General features: G+C 48.4%; 1 protein-coding gene across 1 annotated transcript; it reads left to right on the forward strand.

Moving 5' to 3' along the window:
- Window positions 1-10,731: 10,731 nt before the first annotated feature.
- On the forward strand, window positions 10,732-18,794 carry SELENOI (selenoprotein I). The gene is made up of 9 exons (XM_031552638.1): window positions 10,732-10,836; window positions 11,142-11,250; window positions 12,513-12,587; window positions 13,075-13,337; window positions 14,425-14,533; window positions 15,535-15,583; window positions 15,877-16,057; window positions 16,654-16,836; window positions 18,729-18,794. Exons 1-9 carry the CDS (start codon window positions 10,807-10,809, stop codon window positions 18,792-18,794), a joined length of 1,065 nt encoding a protein of 354 aa, XP_031408498.1. The 5' UTR covers window positions 10,732-10,806.
- The last annotated feature ends 4,371 nt before the right edge of the window (window positions 18,795-23,165 follow it).

Raw genomic sequence — 23,165 nt, forward strand, 5'->3', positions numbered from 1 at the left:
AAGGTAGTGCGGCTTAGAGTGTGGCCTGGTGATCCGTGGGAGTCTGGAGGGGTGTGAGATGTCGGGAATTTGTGGGGAGAATGCAGGGGGTTTGGGGCTTGGGGTCCTGCTGCTGGAGGGGGGCACAATGTAGGGCCCTTTGGCTGGGGGTACGACCGCACTATGGGGTCCTTTGGCTGGTTGGGGGTGGGGGACACTATGGGGTCTTTTGACTGAAGGCGGCAATGGACACTATGGGGTCTTTTGGCTGGGGGGGTGGGGGACACTAGGGGGTCCTTTGGCTCGGAGGGGAGTGGGACACTGTGGAGTCCTTTGGCTGGGAGGAGTGGAATATCCACTGTGGGGTCTTTTCGCTGGGGGAGGTTGATACTGTGAGGTCTTTTGGCTGTAGGTCTGTGCCATGAAGCAGTTTTGCTGCTGCTGCTGGGGGGGCTGCTGTGGGTCTTGGTGCTTTGGGGAGGGTGGGAGGTAGTTTCCATGGGGCTCTGCCCCACAAAGGGGGATGCCGTGGTCATACGAAGTGTCAGTTGTGGTGCTCTTGTCCTTTTGAGGGCTGATGGGGTGTCATGTTCAGGTTGGATATTAGGGTGTATCTGTTCTCTCAGAGAGTGGTCAGTCATTGGCACAGCAGCTCAGGGAGGCGGTGGGGTCACCATCCATGGAGGTGTTCAAGGAAGGTAGAGATGTGACACTCAGGGACATAGTCTGTGGGCATGATGGGATAGGTTGGGATTGGGCTTGGTGAGCTTAGAAGTGTTTTCCAATCTTAATAATTCTGTGATTGTCTAAGTGGGCATGGTGATGATGGGTAGGCAGTAAGACTTGATAATATTAGAGTTCTTTTCCAACCTTAATGATTCTACGTAAGCATGCCAGGAGTGTTTCAGTGCATCTGTGGAGCATAGCACGTGGTGAGCTTTCTTGTAGAGCTGGGTAGTGCTTTCCATACTCCTTTGCTCTCCTCCTGGAGCGATCTATGTATTCAAACATGACTGGGGCTTACTCATGCCCTCCTTTTCCACCCTCACTTTCCACCACTATAAGCAATGTGTGAGCCTTGCTGGTACAGAGGTTCCATTCCCAGCTGAACCAAGGGGCAGAAGCCAGCAGAACGTGTGCTCCAGGGGCAGAACTGTGGTCTTGCTGGCAGGACTAGCCTTGCTCGAAAGATTGTGGTTTTATTGAGTCAATAAGGACTTTGATAAAAGCAGGCAGGTTCACAATTAGCGCTCAGAGTGCATCGTGTCTGCTGTATGATGTCTCTGTCTGCTTGGCAGGGCTCTGCTTGTCTTGTTTGCTCTGGGAGTTTGTTTTTCTATGCTATTTTAGCCTTGATGAAGCGGCACAACCCTGTGATACTGTGGCGCTTTCCAGCCTTGCTGTGGGCATTGCACCTTGTCCTCCTGTGCCCTTCCTTACCTGGTGACCCTGGGTCTGTCACTGATGCAAAGCTGGTTTCCCTTTTGGGTACAGCCAGAAAACTTCTGTAACAGTGTGAAATGCTCCTAAGGAGAGTGCAGAGTGGGGTATGTGTGAATGGATGTCAATACAAAATGTCAGGAGAGCGTTTTAACTTTTGCTGCGTGGCTTTCTTTGCATCGTGTGTTAAACCTCAGCCATGTAACTTGAATATCTACCCACAGCTGGAAAGTGGTGGGACCAGCCAAAAAAGTAATGCACAGCCAGTAGCAAACCTGTGCTACAGGAGTCCCTCTGTTCCTGTTGCTGCTTTGGCCAGCATGTTATAGATTGGAGAAAACCCTGGAGGAGGCAATAAGGGAAGGAACACAACCCTGCTCTCCCTGCAGTGTTGGTTAGTTTTTCTGGAGCAGAAGCGCTTTCTGCAGGGTTGCTTCCTCCAGCTCTTGCTCCTCCCGCGGCTGCCAGGAGTGCAGATGGTGAGCTGGGAGCCAGATGGCTTCAGCTTTGCAGTGTGCACGTTTCTGGCTGGGGAAGGTAGGTGTGTGCCTTCTGGCATAGGTTGGCTGGATGCTGGTGGGGCTGACGTGGAGGGAACCATCTTCTATCAGCCTCTCTGCCCTTTATCTGCTCTTGATGGGACACCAAAGTGCTCTTGTGTACAAGGGGGTTGAGGAGCAAAATGTTCAGCATTGGTTTGACCTTAAATTGTACTTCTGTCACTTCTTCAGCAGGAGGTTGTACTATTTGGGTACGTACATTTGGATATAACTTAATCCATGGGACATAAAGGTTTCTCTGCTGTACCAAATTTACCCCCTTGCCTGATAGTGCTGAGGATTTGCCAGGAGATGCTGCTCACAGTGGTCAGAAAGCCAAACAGATCCTAAGTGAGTGCTCCAGGATTTCCTCCTGCTCATCGGGTTGGTGCAGAGGACTGATTGTTTTTTCAGATTGGAGGGCTCGTTTTCAGAAATAAAGTTTGCTTTAAGACTGCAGGGCAATGCATGCCTTGACCTTCCTGTTGAATGCTGAATGTCTTTGGCCAAAACCAGGTGCTCTGTTACTGCTCAGCACTGAATGCCCTCAAAGCATTCCAGCCCAGCAAAGCCTGGCTGTTCAGGGCTGCAAACCTTGCAGTTGGATGCCAGAAGTCACGATCTGCTTCTTAAAAGCCAGCCTGCAAATCAATTTCTGGCAAGCTTCTGTAAAATAGTGAGCAGAAGGGAAAGTGGGTCCGTCTGGAACGTTCACAGAGGTGTCTGCTCCTGTTTTGCATTCTCAAGGAAAAAGACCTTTCTTCTTCCCAGACTGCCCCCAAGTCCTGTTTTTTTGCGGAGCAACCCAAACAACTCGGCCTTGTGCAAGCTTTGTTGAGTGTGGTGCCTGGAGCTGGATGCAGAAGAGAGGGGAAGGACACTCTGTGTGTTGTATGCTGCACTGGTATTGCTTCTTCTTGTGCATCTCGATGAGCTGCATGCAGTTCCTGGGACTCATTTCTGGGGGCTGCCACAGTGCCAGGAGCAGCCGCAGAAGGGGAAACTGAATGAGGGCAGAGCGCTGTGGCTTGGTGATAGTGCCAACTTCCACGGATGGTCACAGTATTCTGGGGTTCCAGTCACGTGTCCCATGGTTCCTGCAGACTTTCCTGGCCCAGTGTTATCTTTGCCGGGGGTGATTCATGCCCCGGGGATGGGGGGAGGACACAGGAAAGCAGGGCGTTGGAGCACTGCACCTGCATGGCACAGGAGCTGCGCCCCGAGAGGGGAGGTGATGACACGTGTCCTGCTTGGGTCCAAAGGTGGGATGGGATGCTTTGGGAGCAAACTGAGTGATGTGGGAAATGTTGTGCCCTGAAATCCTTCCATGCCTGTGCGTGTGCTTTGTGCAGGGGGCAGTGATGACAGGAGCAGCATTGCGGAGGAGGCTGGCAGCTGCCCCCTCACCCGTGCTCTTGTGAAAGGCTTTTTGTCTCCTTACCTGCGTGGGCAGTGGAACAAAGCCCTCATAGTTTTGCTGTCGTGTTTGCTGGGCTGAGGATGGCGACAGCACTATGAGTTGTGCCATTGTCCTGATGTTGGGGCCACAGCAGGTCCAAGCATTGGTTGAGTGCCTTGTGTGTTGTGCATGGAGAGCTTGAACTGTGATGGGTGATGTCTCTTGCATAGGAGAAGGAAGGAAAGAAGGTTCTTCTCCAGCTGCATGCTTCTAGAGGAGGAGATGTCTTGTATGGTGCAGAGCAAGCAAGCCCTGTGCATGTTCCCACATAGCAGATGTTTTATGTCAGGAGGTGCTGGGCTGTTACCCCAGTGAGAAGGGTGCTCTGTGAAGTGCCACTTAAAATATTATTTGTTAGAGCTGACACTGTGAGAACTGTATAGAGAATTGTGTATCTTTTTATATGACAGAATTGCCACAAGTTTTTGTAGGGTTTCCTTGCAAGAAAACTCGATCCCTCATTTCCAAAGCCAAACAGAAGGATGCTCATGTGCAAGCATCCCCCAGGTAGAGGCACGGGCACACAGGTACATGGGTACTTTGAACATGTTTGTCCTGTCCCAGGAAATCCGCTTCAGGTCCAAGTGCTGTGGAGAGCAGGGCTGCAGATACTGTACTGCAGGAAGCAGATGGCTGGAAGCTGTCCTGGCAGCCTCATAGGCTCCTCTGGAAATAGGAGCCCTGAAGAGATCCCTGCAGACACCCAAATGTGTGCCAGTGGCTCTTCAGACCAGTGGAACAACAGCACAGCTGGTAGGGAGAGCAGCAAGAGAGGCTTTTGATGTTAGCAACCTGGATGGGAGGTTTGAGGCTGCTGCTTGGCTTCTCCTGCAGGGTCCTTAGCAGAAAGGGTGCGGTGCAAGAGAAAAGAACCCTTAGAGCCCTGTTCTTGAATCACTTACCTCCTTCCCCAGTGGCTCCTTTAATTGTTCTGAGGCTCTGCATGTGCCTGCCTTTAATCAGCCACTTCCTAAAGTGCTGTGTTGCACAGGGTGCCGAAACCCCGGAGTACTCCCAGATTTCATAACTGCTGAGGTGAGCAGATAGAAGATAGATAGAGGTGCTTTTCTTCTTTTTTTCCTTTTGTTAAATTCAGGATTTCGAACCTCTGCCAAATTCAATACCAAAGAGATTGAGGCACATTTTGGCTAGGGATTCCCCAGCTTCATGGAGGTCGCTGGGATGGACGTGGTCATCTTTAGAGGTCTTTTCCAACCTGAATGATTCTGTGGTTCTATTCCTTGAAGCAGCGACACAAGTTGCCCAGAGAGGTGGTGGATATCCCTGCAGATGCCCCAGATCGGGCTGGACGGGGCTCTGAGCACCTGATTGAGCTGTAGATGTCTCTGTTCATTGCAGGGGTGTTGGTCTAGATGACATTTAAAGGTCCCTTCCGACTCACACGATTCTAGAATCTGTCTTTTGCTTTGCGTTTTTGCTTTGGGTGCCTGATGGATCTTTGCACACATCTTCCTCCACTGCTGTCCTGCTCGGTGTGTGCTGGCTTGGCTGGATGCACCTTGTGTGGGTGTAGAGCCCGTCCCCAGATCAGTGGCTGCGGTGACGTGTAAGGATGGAGCAGCTCACCTTTGGGATACCACTTTGTGGCCCAAAGCTTTTGGCTCTCAGAGTGGCAGGGCTGGCCCGTGGTGTTAAATGGGTTTAAAAATAGCTTAGGTTGCGTACTGCAGAGGTGGTGGCTCTTTCAAGAGCCATGAAAATGTGGCACTGAGGGACAGTGGGTCAGAAGGCACGGTGGGGATGGGCTGATAGTTGGACCTGGTGATCTCAGTGGTCTTTTCCAACCTTCGTGATTCTATGATTCTCCAGGAGGTAATCTGTGTGTGTTCTATCACGGCAGTCCTCTGTTGGGCGGGGAAGAGATGCTGGGCAATTAATGTAATTAATCTGGAGAGGTTGTAGCTTCCCCCTGAGGTCTGAGAAACATTCCTGTTTGCTATGGAGCATGAGAAACCAAAGGGAGGATCAGCCCACCTCAGGTCTTTTGAGTGGCACGGAAAGACTGCTGTTGTTTTGTTGCCTGTTGTTGAATCTCAGCCGCGTTGAACTCCATCATGAAAGTCACTCTCTGCTAATTAACAGCGAGAACTTGGCTTGGAAGCGAACCTTGTGGAAACTGACACCTCCCTTCCCATGGCTGGCTCACAAAATGGCTTCGTTATTAGGGCTTGTGTAACTGCCCCGACTCGCTGTGCTTCGAGCCCTGCACAAAGCAGCTGTCAGGGCTTGCAGAGTAAGGCATATTTTGCTGTATTTTTGTTAATTATGAATTTCCTCTTTGCTGAAAGGAAGAAAGGAGACAGGGTAAGGTTAGGGGGGAAAAGAAAAAAAAAGTGTTTTATTGGTCTCTTTCAAAATGCCTCTGTTGAAACTTGAAGGTAGCCCTCCCCCTCCTTTCTGGTGGTGCCTTGCTTTGTCTGCAGTCATTTCCTGATGTGCGTGGGTTTGTGTTTTCCTTTGATAGGTATGGTTAAAAATTGGACTGACTTCTTTTTAGGGGAATCACAATGAATTCTCTTTCCACACCAACCTGCCTGCTCCCCTGGTTCTCTTTGGCACCAGGAGCAGGCTCTCAGATCTGTCAGCTTGAAATCTCATTCCCCTTTGTGTACATCAACCCTCTTCTTTTAAGCAAGAGTAAGAAGGTTTGGTGGTTGTTGCAACACGCAGAGAGAAACTTCTTATAACATTAATATTTCTGCTTTTTCTTCCTGCCCTGATCCCTTCATTCCCTGTTCCAGGAGCTTGTTGCTGGCCGATCCTCCTCGAGCTACGTCCCTGCCACCGGCCTCTGAGCTCTCCCACCCTGTGCTCACCATCTGTGCAGCCTTCCTGCAACCTCAGATATTTAACACTCCCAAACACAGCGAGCTCCTGGATGTGGCTGAAATAGGCAGGATTCAGCACCAGCTCTGGCTGTCAGCTCTGCCTGGATGGCTTCTACTGGTGCTGTGCATCCCGCGGTGTGTTTTCTACCTCTGCAGTACATCTGTTGTGACATAAAGCTGTTGTCCCAGTGAGCACTGCTGCTGTGCACTCCTGAGCACCTTTCCTGCCTCCTGATCTGCAGGGAAGAACGAGCCTCTCCCCAGTGGCTTTGCTGCAGGAGCGGTCCTATGGGTGTGTTGCAGAAGGCTGGGATAGTCTCAGCAAGAACTGTGGTTCTGACCATGAGAGGCTGTGGGCAAGGCAGAAATTCTGCTTTCCCAATTTAATTTGCACACCCTGTGGGGCTTGGAGAGTGCAAGCAAGGCTTCTCAGTGTTGTGGGAAAGGAGTTCTCGCAGGAAAGCAGTTCTGACTTTGCTGCATATTTAACCTCTAATGAGTGAGGACTGAAGAATGGCCAAAGGAGGGATATGGTGCCAGCACTGAGACTTGTAATGTTGGGTAAGGCTTGGGGATGCTGGCATCCCTCTGAGCCAAACCCCTCGCTTCACGCGACAGTCCTGTGCTCACCGTTACCAATGTGCTGCATTCTTACACTGCCTGAGAACTGACCTTAGAGAAGATCAGCAGGACCCAAGTTAATAAGTACCATTAAAGCACGATGCAGCTTGTAATGCATCAGCAGAGCATGGGCATAGTGCAAATGTGGCTTGTTTGTGCTGGCACAGCTCTGCTTGATGACAGTTGCCATGGACTGTCAAGTTCACAGCCTCCTGGCTTACCTTGGGCCCCATGGGAAGAGGCTCTTAGCCTTGTGCTCCCTTTGCACTTAAGGAGATTTGTAGGAAATAGCCTTATGGATGTGCTGGGACTCCTTCTGCTTTGTTCTTTCCTCGGAGCTCCCCCAGCCCAGCCCAAAGCCCTTTATGTGTTTCGCACTGGGCACCAATATGATGAAGTGCTTTCTGCTGTTGGTAGCTGGGTTACTTAAAAGTTGCCTTGCTTTATTGGTCAGGAGAGCTATTAGGAGAATCTGGGCTATAAATATGTGTCTCTTCCTTGGGTGTGTAATTGGATCTTCCAGAAATCACAGAATATAATTGAACTGCTTGGATTGGAAGGGACCAACCACTGCTGTGGGTACGGACTCCTGCCATAGACCAGGCTGTCCGAGGTCCCATCCATGGCCTTGGGCACTGCCAGGGATGGGGCACCCACAGCTCTCTGTACAGCAGTGCCAGAGCCCCACTGCCCTCAGAGTAAAGAATTTCTTCCTAACATCTAGCCTAAGCCTCACCTCTTTTGGTTTATAGCCATTACCCCTTGTCTTATCACTAGCAGACTGTGTCTTTTGTTAGAAGCTCCCTTTAAGTATTGGAAGACCTCAATGACATTGCCCCAAAGCCTTCTATTCTCCAGGCTGAACAACCCCAGCTCTCAGCCTTTCTTTATAGGAGAGAAATGTTCCATTTGCACGACTGATGCTGGTTTTAAGCTGGAAGAGCCACTCCTCTCTCTAACTTCCATAATGATGGGCACCAGCTCAGTGCTGTGCCATGGCAGCTGGGACCATCGTGGTGTTCCTGGGGGCCATGCTGGGGTGCTGCCTGTATTTACAGCCTTTCTTGTAGCTTCCTTGGTTTGGAAATGTTGTCCAGCAGAATTGGAGATGGAATGTGGTGGATGGGGGAAGCCTCAGCCTGGAAGGGGTTTTAGAGCAAATGATACCACTTCACTTGGAAAAAGCCTCCTGGAGGTAAATCTCATTGCAGTACTGATGGGAAATGTCCCTGTGTTGTGCGGCCAGGGAATGTGTAGGCAAGAGAGTGGAGGGCATGTGGATAAGCTGACTGGATGCAAGGGGCTCAGCTGGCGGGGATGGAGCACAGGGAAGCTGCAATGAGCCGACTGTGAGACTGATGCTGCAAAGTTGGCTGGGCTGTATTCTTGTGAAGCTTAAAACCAAAACCCCATGGGAGTGAATCCTTCCTGCCATTGTAAGGAGAAGCAGTGACTGTGTGCACGGTGCTATTTTAGAGCAGTGTCCATTACAGCTGTCTGTCTGCTTTGAGAAGGAGCCTCTGGGGCATATGAAATTCCTTCCATTTGTCCTTCCCTCCCTGAAAATAAGACAGAAATGTGAGTCCTGACTGCTGGTCCTGATAGAAAAATGACTCGGGGAAGGACAAATGGTGTGTGTTAGTCGTTAGATGGACGTGTAGAGGTTCAGAATGGAGAAGGAGATGCTGGTTTGCAGGAAGGATGAGGCAGCTGGAGGACAGCAGGTACATGTGTGGTAAGTGGAGCACTGCTGTGCTTAGAGCCTCATGGCCATCAGCCCCAACCTTCTGGAAAGGAAACCAGAGCATCAGTAAGCCTCTGCAAAACAGCTGAGCATTACCCCCCAAAACAGAGTCATTCTGAATCTTTGAGCTCTGCATACAAGTTGGGAGTGTGGAGGAAAGCTGCTTATTGCTTCTTACTCCCAGTGTGTGGAGAGAGATGTGCTGGGATGTGGCCTGGAAACCTCCCCAGGGTGCTTTCCAAACAGGAGCAGACTCCAGAGTGCTTCCCCTGCCTTGCTCCTGGTGAGGCATCTGTTTTCTTGTTCTAAGCTGTTATGGGGATAATGAGATTTAATCAGTCTCCTGCTCTCCTCCCCTAGTTGGTAGTTAGCCCAAATCCTATTATCTCATAAATTGTTTGAAATTCTGTCCTCTGGAACTGCGCTAAGCTGGGATGGAAATTCCTCATGGCTTAGCCCTTGTCTCATATGATGTCAAGCTCAGGCTTTAGTTGCTCTGCTACAGCCTGTGGGCTTGCTGGTGCTGTAAGATCAAGGAGAGTGGGTTAATAGTGCTTGGTTAACTCCCAGTGAAGCAGAGTGATCTGTTAGGAGGGGAAGGGCTGGTGGGAGCAAAAATATCTGCTAAAGGTGGGATTGAGCCCGTTAGGAATGTGGGAATGGAATGATACAAGCACTGTGATGGCTGGGAGAAATAGGTGGGCTTTCTTCCACCCGTTGGTTGAAAGCCTGGCAGGGTTGTGCTTGAAGCTGCCCATGATGGATGCAGTGGGAGATCCTATGTGAATATTCACAAATCTTGCCAAAAAAAAACAACAAGAGGTGTGCTCAGATTGCTGGAGCACTTCTGTCTCCAAACAACCACTTCCCAGCTTCTGAGAAGGACAGGCAGTCCTCTTTGTTTCCAAGGAATCACAGAATTATTCTGGTTGGAAACGACGTCCAAGATCACCAACCCCACCCCACCATGCCCACTGACCACATCCCTCAGTACCACATCCCTACAATTCTGGAACACCCCCAGGGATGATGACCCCACCACCTCCCTTGGTGGAACAGTCTTGTTCCAATGCCCAATCACTCAGGGAAGACGTTTTTCCTAATGTCCAACCTGATTTGCAGCCAAAGAGAAGAGGTCTGAGAAGCAGCAGCATGGAGAGATACTGATTGGTTCAGGGCTGGGAACTGAGCACTGCTGTGCTTACTTTGAACGACCGAATTCCCCTTATCTCAGAGAGAGCATAGGTTGTGTCCCAGGTTGGGTGGAGGTTTTGATCACTCTTGCCCCATTGCTCTTGAGCTTTCCCCTGCTATGGGGTGACAGCAAGCACCAATGCCCAACGCTGTGTGGGTGCTGTTCCAAGGTTCATCACCTGAAGCACGTGAGCTGAGCAATGTTGTAGTAAATGGAACTGTTTTTCTTGGGGCGCTTATCAAAGTGATTATTGGGGAAGAGGACTTTAGACAGAGTGATGTTGGCTGGGAAGAGGCTGTGAGCTGGAGAGCAGATAACAGCTTGTGGTCCTTTGAGAGCCAGATGATGGCGAAATTTAACTTTTGAGCTGGAACCCGTTCCATTGCTTGTTTGAGACTTTTGTTTCTGTGCCCCATGTCTCCATCCAGCCCAGGTCACTTGTGCTGGGGGCTGCCAAATGACCCTTTGCTGCTTAAACTGTAATGGGACGTGTAGGATTTGGAGGTGATTGTGGATATGCAGTGGTGTACGTGGCAAGGTGCTGATGGGTTGACTTGGTGATCTTAGAGGTCTTTTCCAACCTATGATTCTATGATTTAGGTCCTGCAGAACAAGGGAGGGGGCTGGAGCTCTTGCTCATAAATATCTTCTGCTTTTCTGGAAGGAGAAGATCTCTTCCAAGTGACTGGAGATGAGTGTGACAGCGAGAGCTGTCATCTCAATGGGGTTAATCTGGACTGAAATGTACCAGCTCTTATGCAGGACTTTTGTGATTGCTCACTGTCCTCTGTTTATAACTCTGTTCCTGGCGCAAGCATTCCTGCAATGCAAAGACTTGGGTAGCAAGTGAAGCCTTATAATTCAGTTTCTTTGACTTGCTACAAGAAGTCTTGGAGCCCTAACTATTATTTTTTGACTTTTATTTCCCCTCTCATTCACAGTACAGTGCCGTGGACAGCAACCCTCTGTCTGTGTACGTCATGCATCCCTTCTGGAACACGATAGTGAAGGTGAGACCTCCTCCTGCCCTGGCTGGGACAGCAGAACACCACTTGCTGCCAAGACTTCTGCAGCTGAAAGGCCCCGCTTGTGTGAAAAGACCTGCTTCCTTTGGGGTGTGACTAATTAAGTGGGCATGACCTGCCCTGTGCTCACTGCACTGCAGCCTGAAGCTTCGTGCTGCCCGTGATGTTGGATGCAACCGAGCAGTGTTGTCTAACACCCAGATGATTGTAATGAGGTCTCTGTTGCAGCTAGGAGCAGCCTCGTTGCACATTTTAATGAGCTCATTTGTTCTTTTGCTGCTTTCCCATAGATCTTCCCTACTTGGCTGGCCCCAAATCTCATAACATTTTCTGGCTTCCTGCTGCTTGTCTTCAACTTCTTCCTCATGGCATACTTCGACCCTGACTTTTACGCTTCTGGTAAGGCTGCCTTTTTCTGTTTGGATGTAAAGCATCAGAAGGGTGTGTGCTGTCACCTCCTCTGCCGTGTCTTCCTGTGCTGGTTGCAAAGCACTTTCAGCCTGGGTGTTCCCAGGCAGGGTCAGGAAGGGATGGTGTTCAGGGGCTGAAGTTTCTGTGCTTTGCAGTGAGGACTTGTCCAAGCGACACCTTCCTGTTGGGTGCATTTGCTCCTGGCTGGCTGTGTGCAAGTGAAAGAGAAAGAAATGGCCAAATCTGAGGAGGATTCAGCTCTGCTTTCACAATGGACTAAAGCTAGTGTCCTCATTTGGAAATCAAAAGTGTGGGAAACTCTGCTTTCCAGAAGTCAGCGAGTAGAGCCTTTTAATTTGCATCCCAGCTAATTGCCCTCTTGCAAAAAACGTGCTGGCCCCACACTCAAACTAACAAAGGCCATTTCGCTGTTCTGTATCATGCAAGGATGTGCACAGCTTTGAATGTGTAACAGAACCACTGTTAATCTGTTAATGAATCTGGAAGTTGTTGTCTCCTTGCTCATGAAAATGTCTCAGAGAAAATATTAATTGAGCATGTGATAACTCTCAGTCACTTATCAGTAGTTTTTTTTTGATATTTTAGCTTCCTTGACAGATTTGATTTAGGTTGATCAGAACAGTTCATGGTATCAATCTACAGCAACATTTTGTGGCGTTGCTGTTGCCCATAGGAGACCTCTATTCATCCTCTTGCTTTTTCAGGTGTACCTTTGGGCTCCCGGAATTGCAAAGAGCTCAGCTGGCTGTCTGCTGAGAGTGCTGGAGGAGAGGTTTATTAGGGAAGAACTGAGTTTCAATTGGTGGAGATGCAGGCTGCAGACTGGGTGGGGTTTCCCCATGTGTGGCTGCAGAGGCAGGGTGTAACCACGTGGAGTCATGGAATCACATCTCTAAGAGATTCTGCTTGGTGCTCTGAGCAAGCAGTGGAGGAGTGCTTGATCTGCACACGCTTCCATGGCATGGTTTTGGGCCATGTTTGCTAGCTGCCATCACAAGATTTTAGATCCTGTGTCTGGGCAGAGGACAAGTGTATCTTGGAAAGTGAAGTCGTAGGTTTCCTGTTATGGAACAGCTCTGCTATCTCATCCTGCAGAGCTGCCATCTCAGTTGTGTGGATACTTTGTCCTGGTGACCTGCTGATCTATGTTCTGTGCATCTTGTGCCAAAATAAACCCGCTGAGCATACACACTGAGCTCTCTACCTCTGGGTCTTTCTGATCCCTGCAGCTCCTGACCACCAGCACGTTCCAAATGGAGTTTGGGTCGTTGTGGGTCTCCTCAACTTCATTGCCTACACGTTAGGTAAGACTTCATCTGGCTGTCTGGAGGGTTTGTGTTGGTTGTGTTCTTGCTGCAGCTGCATGTTGGCTTATCTCTGAGCCCACTGAGGTATCTTTGATTCTGAACTTCAGCCGTGCCCTGCTCTAGGGCAGTTTCTAGGGAGTTTTGCAAGATGGATGGAAGGAAGGTGGCCCAGAGCAGCTGATGCCAAAGGAGGATGCTGGAACTGGCTTGGAGGTGATCTGTGGAATTCTGTCACTGGTCTGCTTCAAATAAAGTCTTGTCAGACTTTCCCTCTATTTCATTTTTCAGTCCTGAGGAGAGCTGGGGAGTGGTACCTCCAAAAGCATTGCTTAGAGGATGGAGGTCGTGGGAGTTTCTGTTTGCTGGCTGCACACACTTTGTCAGCTGCAGTCTGGCCCATTGCTCTGTGTAGAGGTATCCACAAAACTCACTATTTTGGAGTGTGTCCAGTAAAAACTCCTGTTTCTCCTTGCTCCCTTTCTAGATGGTGTTGATGGCAAACAAGCTCGCAGGACCAACTCCAGCACACCCTTAGGAGAGCTTTTTGACCATGGCCTGGACAGCTGGGCTTGTGTGTACTTCGTTGTGACAGTCTACTCCACCTTTGGCCGGGGCTCCACGGGTGTCAGTGTCTTCGTTCTCTACCTCCTGTTATGGGTGGTGTTGTTTTCATTCATCCTCTCCCATTGGGAGAAGTATAACACAGGGATTCTCTTCCTGCCCTGGGGATATGACATCAGCCAGGTGGTAAGTATGCACCCCAGCCTCTGCTCGCCTTCAGCAGAAGCTCAGCGAGTTGCTGATGTGCCTGGAGTGTAGTGCTGAAGTGTGAAAGGCCTTAAGCTTTCTAATGCAGTGCTCTGGGAGGGTTGTCTTCAGCAGGAGGCACTCAGCAGCACGAGGAGTCCTGTGTGTGCAGAAGGGAGCAGGCTGTTTGCATCACTTTGAGCTGCAGTTGCGCTCATTAATCGCTGTCATGTAGCACTAGGATTACAACTTCTCCAAAATCTTCAATTCAAGGAACTTTGGTTCTGGACTCGATGACTTTTATGGATCCCTTCCAATTCAGGATAGTCTGTGACTTTCTGCAAGAAACGAGGCTTGAAGAATACCTTGTGTTTCCTCTGCCTGGTTCCTAGCTGCCTAAATTGTTGCTCTACTTAGTCTCTAATATAGCTACTTTCAAGCCTAGAAGTTTAAGGTGCCTTTTGCAGTTAGGATGTTTGTTAGAATGGATAAAATTCAGCTCTATTGCTTTCAGCTGCCTGTCCTAGCCAGGGTACAGCACCAGGCAGCACACCATTCGTATTCTGGCTTGCTAGATCCTGAGTGAGGAATGCAACAGGCTGGAAGAAGTGTAACTGAAGCAGCTGTGTTAATTGCAATAATCATCTCTACTGGTAAAATGTAGCTATGATCATATTCTAACCCATTCCTCCAAAAATATTGCTTCTGCTTTTGGACCTCTGCCTAGCACAGGAAGGCAAGGGTAGAAGACTTCAGGACTACCACTGCAATGAAGGATCCCTTCATAGCCCATTCCCAGTCATGGCTTCAGCAGATGGATAACAGGAATCCAGAGCTGATCAGTGTGATGTGTAATACAGAACACATCTCAAGTTGTGTAAGGGCATCTTTGCTCCAGCTGCAAGGAGCAGATCCTGGTTGTGTTGTTCCCTGCAGCAGCAGCAACACAAGGGATGCTTTTAAAAAAACTGTTGTTTTAAATTTCTGATCAGTGGGGATAACTGCACATAATGTAGCTCAAATGCTGAGCTGCCATTCCCCTGAGCTACATGCTGCTCACACCTGCTTGTCCTCTGCTTTCTTTCAGACCATTTCAATTGTCTACATAGTGACAGCCATTGTGGGAGTAGAGGCCTGGTATGCACCTTTCCTGTTTAATTTCTTATATAGAGACCTATTCACTACAATGATTATTGGTAAGAAACTCCATGTTGAAGCCTGTCTTTTAAAAAAAAAAAAAATCAACTTTTTTTTTCCCCAAACCCAATGCTTTAATTATTTTATAATGATGTTCTGTTTTCTGTAATGGGAAAAGCTGGGGCTGCTGCAGAGAGGGAGGACATAGCTATGGACTGGGGAAAGCAGCCCTCTTTGGGGGTCCTGTCTTTTGTGCACTCATCCAAAAGTTAAATCCAAGAGTGCATAACCTTCCTGCAGAAGGGCTGGCTGCTCTCCCTAGTGGAATCAGAACAAAGCAGGGAATAATGCAGGTGGAGAGCTATCTTTGCTTAATGTAATTTGGCTTATTCAGAAATCTTCCTCAATTTAACTTTTCTCACTCTAGGCCCTTTTCTTTAGGGGCTAATTATTACTACTTAATTACAAGTCGACATGTCTTGGGTTGTTGCATTAAGAAAAGTGCAAGCATCAGATTGAAGCAAGTGGATATTCTGAGCTTTCCTTTGGCAGCTGCGTACTTTCATATATGAATAATAAATGCATTTTTCCTTTGTGAAAAATAGGGCAGGATGTGTATGTGGGCTGGATTTGTGCATCTGAATAGGAGTTAGGTGATTAAAAGCAGGAAGATTTACAGCTCTGTTAAAATACCTTCTGCTGTGTAAAGACAGAAGAGTTGTGATGCACTTTCATGGCTTTGACTGTAGGGTCCCATTGAAGACAGTATCATAATTAAACTTTGCAACTGCTCAAAGCGTAACACCGAGCTTCTTAATGCAGCTTTTAAACACTGAAAATTCATCTCGTTGAACTCAAATTCTATTTACAGCAGACGTTAGCTTGTAATTACAACTCCTGAACCAGAATCTCAAGCACCTGCTTGGAAACCTGCTGAGCTGCTCTTCCTGCACCTCTGAGCCGTTCTGCTTGCAAGCAGCTGAAACCAGAGCACAAGCACTGCGGGGTGCACACGGTGTCCTCTTCTGCATGGGCAGTAATGTGGCTCTTTCTCTTTCAGCTTGTGCCCTCACTGTGACGCTGCCGATGAGCCTGTACAACTTCTACAAGTAAGTTCTTCCCTCCCCACGTTAGCACCTTTGCAAGAGCTCCCAGAGCCTTTTACAGTTTCTTTAGTTATCAGGTGAATGTTTTCAGGATGACAAAGTGGCTTTTGTACATCAGAGGGTTCCACTTTGCAGGGTGCAAACTGCTCAGCAGCTTGCTGAAGAGCTCACAGTTTCTGCAGGCTTGTCCTGTTGGTGGCTGCCCACACAATTCAGGAGTTTCTTGGATTTGGGATCACCAGTGAAGGTTTGCATCTTCCTCACGTGACTGTGGTTATTGACTGTTTGCTTTTCAGGGCCTATAAAAATAACACCTTGAAGCACCACTCTGTTTATGAGATCATGCTGCCACTGGTGTCCCCAGTGTTGCTTTTTGCTCTCTGCACCAGTTGGATCTTTGTTTCACCTATGGACATCCTGGAGGTCCATCCCAGGCTCTTCTACTTCATGGTTGGAACCGCCTTTGCTAACATTTCTGTGAGTGGTTTTGCTTTATGCTTCAGTTTAGCCCCTGGGAACTGTGAAACCTCCCTTGACGAAGTAGAACACAGTTTCAGTGAGAGGAAGGAAGGAAGATGTGAGGTTTTAACTTGTGACAATTGTGCTGTTTTGCTCTGACTGAAAGAACGAGCAGCAAAACAGACAGGGCCTGGGGTCTGCAAATATCACAGGCCTTGGTGCTACAGCTCTTAGCTCTTGAAAAACTACAGAAATAATTGTGTGTGTTTGTGCACGCTCTTTCTGGGGGACAAAATTAAAATGGGAGGGGCTGAAGCTTTGGTCCAAATCTGATTTAGCTGCATATTGCATCTGTGCCTGCTTGAGAGTTGAGCACTGCTAGCTGTGCTCGTAATCTCAGATCTGTATGTCTCTACTGCCCCGTGTCCATAGTCTGGTCCAGCAGCTCGTGCTTGCAGTGCAGATAACAGTGGTAAGGAGTTCTGGTATGCAGGCAGATCCTGACAAAGAAACTGAGTGAAAGGTACATATGTGACTTTCCCTTGCACTATATACAGCTGTGGGTTTGCAGGATTGATGCTGGTGTGGGCTCTGACTGCTTTCTCTCCCTGCAGTGCCAGCTGATCGTCTGTCAGATGAGCAGCACTCGCTGCCAGCCTCTGAACTGGATGCTGCTGCCCATAGCCCTGGTGCTCTTCGTGGTGGTGTCTGGTTTTGCACCCAGCAGCGAAACACTTCTCCTCTACCTGCTAACTGCATTCCTCACCCTGGCGCACATCCACTATGGAGTGGTCGTGGTAGGTGAACCTGGCACACAGGCATTGGGCTGAATGCTCAGGAGCTGCTCCTTGGGGCAGAAAATGCTCTGCTTTGAAGTGGTGGTGTCAGTGTACATAGCTCTCCATGAGGAACTTGAGCTGAGTTGGATTTAAAGCAAGCTTCAAGCAATGTGGGGTGGGGGCTCCTATGCCACGCAGGAGTCTGAAACATATCCTTGCATCTCTGCTGCTGTTTAGCACGCTGTGGCTGTGATTTTATCCTAGAAACCAGCTCATAGGTCTGCCCATCTGGGTGACCCACACCCCGAGGCAGTGGGAAGGGCTCTCGTGGATACTCACAGCAGTGGATGTGATGTCTGCATGGTGGACAGGAGTGTTTAATTTGGGAATTTTAGTATAAAAAGTTGATCTGCTGTGGGTGTCGCTGTGGTTGAGCTCAATGTGGAGCCACAGGGACACAGAGCTGACGTGGAGCACGGTGATGTTGTGGCTGTAGAGATCCAGGGACCGATTTGTTCCCCTTGGTCTGAGCATATTCTGCCTGAATTTTGATTAAGAGAGAAAACAAATTCAGAGGAGGCCAAATCCCATTAGAAATGCCCCAGGAAGCCACTGAGGAAGTAGGGCAAGGGCCCCCCTGGTGCTGCCATGTCACCTACCCTCCTTGGGTGGCCCTGTGCCCTCAGTGCTGCATCACTGACATAGAGCCTCCATGAGTCCAGTTTGAGCTGTAATTACAGCAAGGAAGTAATACCCACGTTGTCTTGTCTTTCCAATTAGTGTAATGAGACTTATGTGCGAGAAGGATTTGAATAGCTAAGAAGCTTTAAATAAATTTGGTCTTGGAGTCACTGTTGGAGATGGGGCTGAGGGCGATGTAATCCCATCTGCTCAGACTTGTCCATCCCTGCAGTGAGTTTTCCAGCTCTCTACTCCCCTGAGTTTGTGTTGCCCCCACTTCCAGTTTTCCAGGTGCCCATCTGTGTAGTATCCTTTCTCAGGACAGAAGAACCTTGGTAGTGGTGCATAGCATTTTAGAACAGTGACTGGGACACAATCCCAAATTATTATGAATCTGGGAGCACCATTTTGGAACAGATGCTCTGCCCTGGCTTGCTGCTGGTCTCAGCACTGTTTTCTGTTGGCTTTGCAATGACTGAACACTGGTGCCACACTGTAGATTTTATCCACTGTGTGTTGCGCTGCTTTTTGTGGTTCTACAGGTGTTGCTCTTTCACCCTGATATTGAAAGGCTGACTACTTTATCTCACCCCACAAAGCAGATTCCCTGCTTTTCCATTGCATCTCTCAGCCCTTTGTGGGGTTCTCATTTCTTAGAAGACACAGTGAAAGCTCAGGCTGATGTAAAAGGGACCTGGTGACCCAAAACTTGGTATTGGGTACCCTCCACTCAGCAACCCTCCTGTGTCAACGTCCAGCACTTGACCCCCAGTTCTAACTGTGAATGCATTCAGGGACTGCTGTGCCTGAGAAGGGCAGGATAGAGATAAGCCTGCTTCAGGGCAGGATAGGCTATTGAATCATAAATCATTGGAAAAGACCTCTAAGATCATCAGGCTCAAACCAACCCATCATGCCCAATAGCTATCCACTCTCTCAGTGCCACATCCCCGGATGGTGACCCCACCAACTCCCTGGGCAGCTGTGCCACTGCATCACCGCTCTTTCAGAGAAGAAACTTCTTCCTAATTATATCTGTTCTTCAGCACTCATCCAGCTGCTACAAATCTCTGCTGCAAATCTCTTCCAGGAAGAGGCATGGGGAAATCTGGAGAACTGGGGCGATGCAGTGTGGGCGGTGATGGGGAAAGCAAGCACAGTGGGGTAGCAGGGCTCTGCCAGTTTCCTCCTCGTGCCGTGAGCTTTGCTAACTCTGCCCTTGTTCCCAGGTGAGCCAGCTGAGCAGGCATTTCAATATACGACCCTTCTCACTAAAGAAACCCACGCCGGATTGACTAGGAATGGAAGAAGAGAAAATCAGCTTGCGGTCTGCAGAAGTACTGTAAATATCTGCTGCAAATACCTGTAAATAGTTCAACCATCACCACAGATCTAAACCTATCCTCTGGACAGACATCAGGGCAATGTACACACGGTATCCAGTGCAGCCAGGGCGGGACTGGTATGGGGCAGCCTCTGCTGCTGTTCAACCAACACAAGCCTACAGTTTTGGGTGAAGCTGGAACAAGCTTCAGATCGCCTTCAGGTCACTACTACTGTATTTCAGACCAGCTGAATGTTCCCAGTACAACCTCAATCCCCAGCACTTGTTCAGGTAAAGCCGGCTGGGGATGCAAATGGCTTTACCTGAGCAAAGCACCTTGACCTATCACCAAACCCAGCATAACAGCTGATTTCTGCAAGGTCAGGGGGACATCCTTGTGGTTGAGTTCCTGTCTTTCCCTAACCCTCTTAGCCTTCGTCCTGGGCTGGTACTTAAGGAGCAGATGGTGACAATTCTCTCACATTCTGTCCTGCCTTCTTGCACTCATTTATTTGGACAAATGCTGGCTACCTTTTTTTTTTTTTTTTGTTAAAAGCAGATGTTAAAGCCACACAAAACTTACAGTAACGTTTTAATTTAGGGGGCTTAGGAATCAGGGCTCAAAGGAACATAAAACTGGGAAGGCAGCTTTCCTCTTCCATGCCCAAGTGGTGGGTACTGGGACCACGTTGCAGCTGTCTTTGTGTGTTCCCTGCCTGCAAGCTGGGCTTTCTGATGGCAGCAAAATGTGGCTTACACCAACCTGTGTAACACAAAGCCAAACCCTTCCTTCCAGTGGGATGAACTTGCTGCTCTGGGTTGGCTCTTCTGGGTCCCTGAGCCTCTCCTTCTGTAGCAGTGCAGCCAGGCTGCACATCACCCTTCCACCAGATCACCAATAGCAGCAAATCCACAGCTTGGAGAAGCACCTTAATGTGTGTCATGTTGGTTCTGTGTGCACTTTCAGAAAGCTCGCAGGTTGTGTGTATGTGTCTGTGTGTGTGGTGACTTCCCAAACATCACTTTGTTTTCAAGCTCGTTGTCCACAACAGCTGCATGTCTCATCCAGGGATATCTTTGTTTACTGTCCATTTGTAAAAGACATGTTTGCATTAATTTCTTTTTTTTTTAAAGGAACATTTTTATAATTGAGTTAATTGAGTGGGGTGGTGAAGACTGAACGCTGATTTTCTTTTCTGTTCAATTTATTTAATGAAGATCTGTGCTTGAATGAAGAGTGTAGCTTAAACCCAGGCTCTGGAAAGGCTGCATCCGGAAGCGAACAAGCACAGCAGATTGTGCATATGTAATCTACTATGGGAACAAAATCTCAAAGTCTCTTACACACTGATCATTGTACGACGTGGTTCGTGGACGCCCGGTCACAGCATTTTCCTTCTGCAGGTGAAGTCCCTTCTTCCTGCTTTAGGGAACCTTCAAACTGTAACTACTATTTAATGCTTTTATTTTTTGGTGTGGTGTTTTGTTTTTGTTTTGGTTTTTTTTTGGTTTTTTTTTGGTTTTTTTTGGTGAATTTGAATCATTGTCATGCAGACTTGAAACCCCGAGGCAGCACCCGGTGGTCGGTGTGTCTGTGTGTCTGTCTGGCTCCGTGTCTGTGAAGGTGGCTCGCCTGGGAGAGGGGGCAAATGGTTTTCAGAGTTATTAAATAAAGTAGCATACACGGTATATTTTACTGACATTGTACAGAAAAAAAAAAACAACCAAACCCCAAACACCCAAAATGCACAGAAAGACTTGGGCTGTGCTTGAATTTTCGATGAAAATGCAACAAAATACAATCGTGGAGGGAGATAGATGTAAGCCACGCTCGCACAAGGTTCACAGGGATTGGTAGGATGGGCCACGCTCAGGTAGCAGCATTGTGCTGGCAGCACGGGGCAGAAGTGGCTGTTGGATGGTTGATTTTCTGGAGCTTGTGTTATCCTGGCTCTTCTCTCGTGCTGTGAGATGTCCCACCTCACTTTGGGGTGTCACTTTGTCTCCTTAGCACCTATGCAGCATCTGTTGGCTGTGAGCTGGTGCAGCCCATAAGAACATACCCTGAACAACAAAATTGAAGTTACAAATACATGGAAGCAGGGCTTCCTCTCTTAAAATCCTGCAATGACGTGTTGTGCTGGAGGAGAAAGATGTCTCTGAAAAACTGGAACCACTTCCTATCTGCACAGGCTGTATCTTTTTGAGAGTCCTGGATTTTCGGTGCCTTAATGTGATGCACCTTGAAGCTAGAAAAAATTTCTGCTTAAATCAGTGCTGGAAAGCAGGCTGGCTCATCTCTGCTGCTGCCAGGCTTGTGGCAAAGGCAGGTGAGAGCAGCCCTGGTCTCAGTGTACGTCCAACACCGTTTCCAACTCTTGCTGCTGTGAAGCTGGGTGGGTTTCTGTCTGAGCTGTTGGAAATGATGTGATTGCTGAACCCGGCTTCTTGGGGGAGCAGAAACACTTGAATGGGAAGACCAAACCATCTTGCCATGGTGGGGTGTGGCATGCGGAGAAACAGATTATTTATTAATAATAATGGTTTTAAGTCTTAAAAATAAATTTATTCCTTGCTAACTGCATCTGAGAGTGCTTGTGTTCTGGTGGTGGTGTCTCTTTGGGTGCTTGGGGGCTGGTCTGTGTCATTGCTTCTTCCAGAGATGCTTCTTCCATTGCTGGTGGACATGCTGAGTTGATAAAAGGGAGTCTTTAAATCTCTTCTATCTCAATCCAGCCTGATAGTAGGAAGAAACCTCTTCAGGGTTCATTGCCAGGGCTGGTCCAGGAGAGCAGCTGCCTTGTGCTCAAGTGGGTGCTGTGTATGAAGCTTTTGGTTGTCGTGCTTTATGGCAAAACTATGTGAGGGGCTTTTGTTGTGTGGTTTGCGATTCCTTTTTAAGTTGTTCACTCTTTCTACCATCCCATTTGATTGAAGGTGGTATGGAGTGTGAAATACCCATTGCATTCCCTCTTGTTTTTCCCAATCTTGTACTTTCTTGCATGAGAAATGTGAGTGATTGTCACTTCGGATGGTGTCAGGGTAGGTAGGTTTGAGAACCAAGACAACAACCCCCACGCTGTATTTCACCCACAGCTTTCCAACACTTTGTTACCAGAAGCAATCCAGAGGCTGCTTCCATTCCTGTGAGGATGTACTGATATCCCACAGAGGGCTTAAATGATCCCATATAATCTATTTGCCGTGTAGACCATAAGGTTTTTCCCTCATTAATAAGTGACCGTTGTCCCAACCAGCATCACCCAGGATCTAAGGTTGTTTTCCTGATTTTAGATAACTCATCAATACTTTCTGATTGCATTTTGGGGCAGACTGATTATTCTTAACGTGAGCTTTTACCCATCCCATCTTGAAAGATGTTTCCTAGCTACATTTAGTCATAATTACCAATCTTTCTCCAAACTGAGGCTCTATTTACTTCCCAACTCAAGGCTTCCCACTGGCAGAGCCACAGTGTGGCACCAGCCCATACAGTATAAAAGGCTACAGATAGGAACAACTACTCTTATGTCTGCTACTTGTGGACTGCCATTCCCCTCTTCTATTACTTGTTTGCTGATGGTAATACCTAATGCAAGGGCTTATATTGCCATTTACCATTTGCCCTTTTGCTGAGGCACCCGTGAAACAAATGTTTTCTGTTGGTGTATCCTCAGGGAGGGGTGGTACACTCAGGTCTAAAAGGTTGTGACACTAAAGGTTCTGTGTTTATGGCCATCTGTCATTTGGAAACCTGAGTGTATCCTTCAGCATATTTTTTGCAATTCCTGTAAGGTAGACAGACCATTTTCTGACATTCTTTGCAGTTTCTTCTAGGGGAGCCATCTCCAGTTAGAGATTTAACCACCTCTCTATTCTTAAGTTCCACTCCTACTGTTTGCTTTTCTACAAGAGTGAGTCAGGAAATGATAGAAAAACCAGGTTCATGCTTTTTTTCAATATCCTGTAGTTCCCATTAACTGTTTACATTTCCTTGATTTGGACATCTCTCAGCATTCCTGGTCAACTGGAGACGTCCCAGAGGACTGGAGGCTTGCCAGCGTGTCTCCCATCTTACAAGAAGGGTTGTAAAGAGAATCCAGGGAACTACAGGCCTGTCAGCATCCTTGTGTGTACCCTCAGTAAGTTTGCAGATGATATAGATTTGAGGGGAAGTGTCAATCTGCCTGGGGGTAGCAAGGCCCTGCAGAGGACTGGATAGCTGGGCTGAGGCCAATGTGATGAGGTTCAACAAGACCTTGTGCCAGGTCCTGCACTTTGGCCTCAATAACCCCATGCATGGCTGTAGGCTTGTGGCAGAGTGGCTGGAAGACTGTGTAGG

This window comes from Meleagris gallopavo, chromosome 2 (assembly GCF_000146605.3).
Source record: "Meleagris gallopavo isolate NT-WF06-2002-E0010 breed Aviagen turkey brand Nicholas breeding stock chromosome 2, Turkey_5.1, whole genome shotgun sequence".
NCBI classification, from domain to species: domain Eukaryota; kingdom Metazoa; phylum Chordata; class Aves; order Galliformes; family Phasianidae; genus Meleagris; species Meleagris gallopavo.

Bases quoted from the DNA above. Each gene is read 5' to 3' on its own strand.
- SELENOI (XM_031552638.1), top strand. From the start codon at position 10,807: ATGCATCCCTTCTGGAACACGATAGTGAAG. The intron at 15,584-15,876 runs GTAAGTTCTTCC...TTTGCTTTTCAG, and splicing joins AGCCTGTACAACTTCTACAA to GGCCTATAAAAATAACACCT. The intron at 16,058-16,653 runs GTGAGTGGTTTT...CTCTCCCTGCAG, and splicing joins CCGCCTTTGCTAACATTTCT to TGCCAGCTGATCGTCTGTCA.